This window comes from Heterocephalus glaber, unplaced genomic scaffold (genome assembly GCF_053883595.1).
Source record: "Heterocephalus glaber isolate CG9 unplaced genomic scaffold, H.glaber_assembly_v1.0 deba00001687, whole genome shotgun sequence".
Classification (NCBI taxonomy): domain Eukaryota; kingdom Metazoa; phylum Chordata; class Mammalia; order Rodentia; family Bathyergidae; genus Heterocephalus; species Heterocephalus glaber.
The window spans coordinates 23,312,942-23,316,234 of NW_028258412.1; the positions used below are offsets into that span (position 1 = coordinate 23,312,942).

The 3,293-nt window shown below is 57.3% G+C and overlaps 1 protein-coding gene across 3 annotated transcripts in view; it reads left to right on the top strand.

The window, feature by feature from the left end:
- Nucleotides 1-2,778, top strand: part of Dnah10 (dynein axonemal heavy chain 10) — a 98,312-nt gene extending 95,534 nt beyond the window's left edge. For all 3 annotated transcript variants that reach the window (XM_021257625.2, XM_021257627.2, XM_021257626.2), the window contains 3 exons: nt 979-1,159; nt 1,968-2,113; nt 2,501-2,778. In XM_021257625.2, coding sequence (XP_021113284.2) covers nt 979-1,159; nt 1,968-2,113; nt 2,501-2,647 — 474 coding nt within the window. In that variant the 3' untranslated portion in view covers nt 2,648-2,778. The remainder of the gene's footprint in view (nt 1-978; nt 1,160-1,967; nt 2,114-2,500) is intronic.
- The last annotated feature ends 515 nt before the right edge of the window (nt 2,779-3,293 follow it).

The window sequence follows — 3,293 nt, forward strand, 5'->3', positions numbered from 1 at the left end:
TTCTGTGCACACATCTGTGAATATGCACGAGTGTGTCTTGTGGGTGAAATCCAATGATGGGAGTCCAGGGATGCTTCCGAAGTTTCATAGTCTCATCCCAGGAAACCAGGAAACCCGCCTCTCGGCAAATGTGTGTTCTACATATTTTAGATCTTTATTCTCTGATAGGTGAAAAACACTGTTTTGTGTTGTATTTTTTTCAACTATGATGAAGCTTAGTTTATTTGTCGCGCAAATAGACATCTCTTGTTCCTTTTTTCTGAAACGTCTGTTTGTAACTTGGTTTCATTTTTTTTTTTTTTTGGTACTGGGGATCGAACTCGAGACCTTGCACTTTCGAGGCAGGCGCGGGAACCACTGAGCTAAATCCCCGGCCCTCGGTTTCATTTTTTTTGAGGATGCCATCTTTCTCATTGATTTTTTTTAAAGAGCTTTTTGTGTTACAAACATTATCCCTGTGGCTGCGGCGTTGCATACAGTGGTCCCTCAGTTCACGAACTTAATTCTTGCCATGATTTTGGGCGCAAGCCAAATTGGATGAGAACCAAATCAAATTTCCCCCAAATTGAACTTGACCATTGAATTTGATTTGGTTCATGGCCAATTCTATTTGTGACCAGAATCATGGAAAGATTTAAGTTCATGAATTGAGGCACCACTGCATTTCTCCTGGCTTGTCCTAAGTCTTTTGCCCTTTCGTATGCTGTTTTTATCCATGGAAAAGTCCTGCGGCTTTTATGTAATCAAATGCGTCAGGCTTCTCGTTTATGGCTCCCGGGCCTGTCCTCCCCACCTGAAGGTGAGGAAACTGCCGACTGGAGATCTGCTTGGCACTCCGGCGGTGCTTCTGTGGTTTAAACCGTTGCTCTGCCTGGACTTGGGGTCCAGCTTGCTCCCCCATGGCTGGTGCTGTGCCGGAGTGGTCCTTTTGTCCCCAAGGTGAAATCCGTCCTTCAGCATGAACTGTCTTCTGTGCAGGTCACGGAGGGCGAGCCCAGTGTCATGTGGCTCTCGGGGCTGCACATCCCAGAATCCTACCTCACCGCGCTGGTGCAGGCCACCTGCCGGAAGAATGGCTGGCCGCTGGACCGGTCCACGTTGTTCACGAAGGTGACCAGGTTCCAAGATGCAGCTGAAGTGAGCGAGCGGGCGGGACAAGGTACCATCAGCTCTTCAGGGCTCCTCAGCCTCTCGTTCAGGTCTCTCCCCAAACCATCGCGTCCAAAGGGACAAGTGTAGAGTGGCCAGAGTGGGCCACTTCCTCCCAGGAAGTCAGACCGCGACCAGCACCACTATGTGCGCTGCCCCTTTCCCCGGGGAGACTTGGAGTTGAGGCCAAGGGGACCTGAACCCCGTCGCCCTGCTGGTTTGTGAGACACAGGCCACTAGGGGGTCCCTTAGGTCACTCGGCAGCTAGGGGCATGGACCAGCTTGGTTGGCAACACTCAACTATGTGATGACTTCCGATCCCCAAGACATTGATTACTGGTCTGCAGACAACAGCTGCAGACTGCTGTTCCCTGTGGCCCAGGCCACCTCAGTCAGAGGCCACTTAACTGCAAGAACAAAAGCCCTTTGTGGCAACTTAAGGGGAGGGCGTTTACGGTAAGGGTTTGGGGGTGCTGAGGTGCCAGCTGCAGAAACCCAGTGAGGTCGCGCTGGCTGGTGTCCGGCTGCCTGGCTCTGTGGATAGATATTGTCCTCTCCTCTGGCCGCACACCCGAAGCACCTCGGATCCTGGAAGGCCTGGACATCCTGCTCCCACTGGCTCTGGCTCTAGAGGAGCCGGGGTTGCTTGTGCCTGCTCCGACCCTAGTGCTCAGAGCCCGAGCGCCCCGTGCCAGGCTCCTGGGGGAGGAGGCAGCCAGCGCAGGAAGGTGGGGGAGCCAGGTGGGTCCTGAGTCCCAGCACTTGCTCTGTGCACCCATCTGCTCCCCTACGTCTGCCCGGCCTCTCCATGTCTCCAGGGTGCTTTGTCTCGGGACTCTACCTGGAAGGTGCTGACTGGGACATAGAGCGAGGCTGCCTGGTCAAGAGCCAGCCCAAGGTGCTGGTGGTGGACCTGCCCATCCTGAAGATCATCCCCATCGAAGCTCACCGCCTGAAGCTGCAGGTGAGGGCACTGTTGCCTCTGTCCCCACCCCAGGGGCTGATGAGGTGCCTTCTGGATCGAGGAGCTCAGCCTTGGAGCCACTGCCCAGGAGGAGCGGTGTGCTGCACCCTCGTGTCAGACTGCAGTTGAGGTCCTGTGGTGAGGGCTGCCTGAGGGGACTCGGGCTCCCTGCTTGGGAAACCTGAGGACCTTGGCTGAGTCAGAAAGTGGCCACCATGGTGTGAGTGGCAGTGCCCTCTGTGGGGCCTCGGCTGGGACCCACCTTTGCCAGGGGCGCATCCGTGAGGCCTGGCCTCCCTTAGGCTGGCGGGTGCCCAGCACAGCCCCACCCCCATCAGGAGCTTCCTGCTCCTGCGTGGGGCTCGGTCACCTGCCTTTCCCTTGCAGAACACCTTCCGGACGCCTGTCTATACCACCTCCATGAGGAGGAACGCCATGGGCGTCGGCTTGGTATTTGAGGCTGATCTCTTCACCACAAAGCACATTTCTCACTGGGTGCTCCAGGGCGTGTGCCTCACCCTGAATTCTGACTGACTGGATGGCTATGAGGAAGAAGGGCCCATCCACTGTCTCCTGGGCTGCGGGAGAAGGGGAAGGGCCTCCACCTCCCTTTCCCTGGAAGTCTGCGGTTCAGATCCCTTTGCATTAAATTAATCCGAATGGTTTCTGAAACTACTTCTTAAAAAGTAAACAGTAGAATTGATGTGAAGATGTGCTGTGCACTCCTCTGAGTGCCCTGGCACGGCTGCCTCAGGCAAGCAGCCTGGGCACACGAGCTGGGTCTGTCCCTGCAGGAGCCCTTGGCAGCAGGGGCGGGGGTGGCAGAGCCCCTCTCCGGGGAGCAGCAGGCTGGGCTGACGATGCCCAGGGCACCGGGCGGAGGTGGCCGGAGGGCCCCACCTGCCTCTTCCACCTGGAACCTGGCCTGTCCTTTGTCCTTTGGCTGCCGAGCCCAGCACGGGACGGTCGGAGCTCCTTGCCCAGCGGCCCGGGTCCTGTGCAGGCCTGGGCACAGGCTCGGCAACTCCGGGCCAGAGGCATGGGGGCTGCGCCCCGGGGACAACAGGCCAAAGGCCCTTCTGCCCGAGCCCGGGAGGAGCTGGGGCTGCCGCTCCTCTCCCTCCCTCCCTCTCTCCCTCCCTCCCTCGGAGTTAATGAAAGACACGAAGGAGAAGGAAGG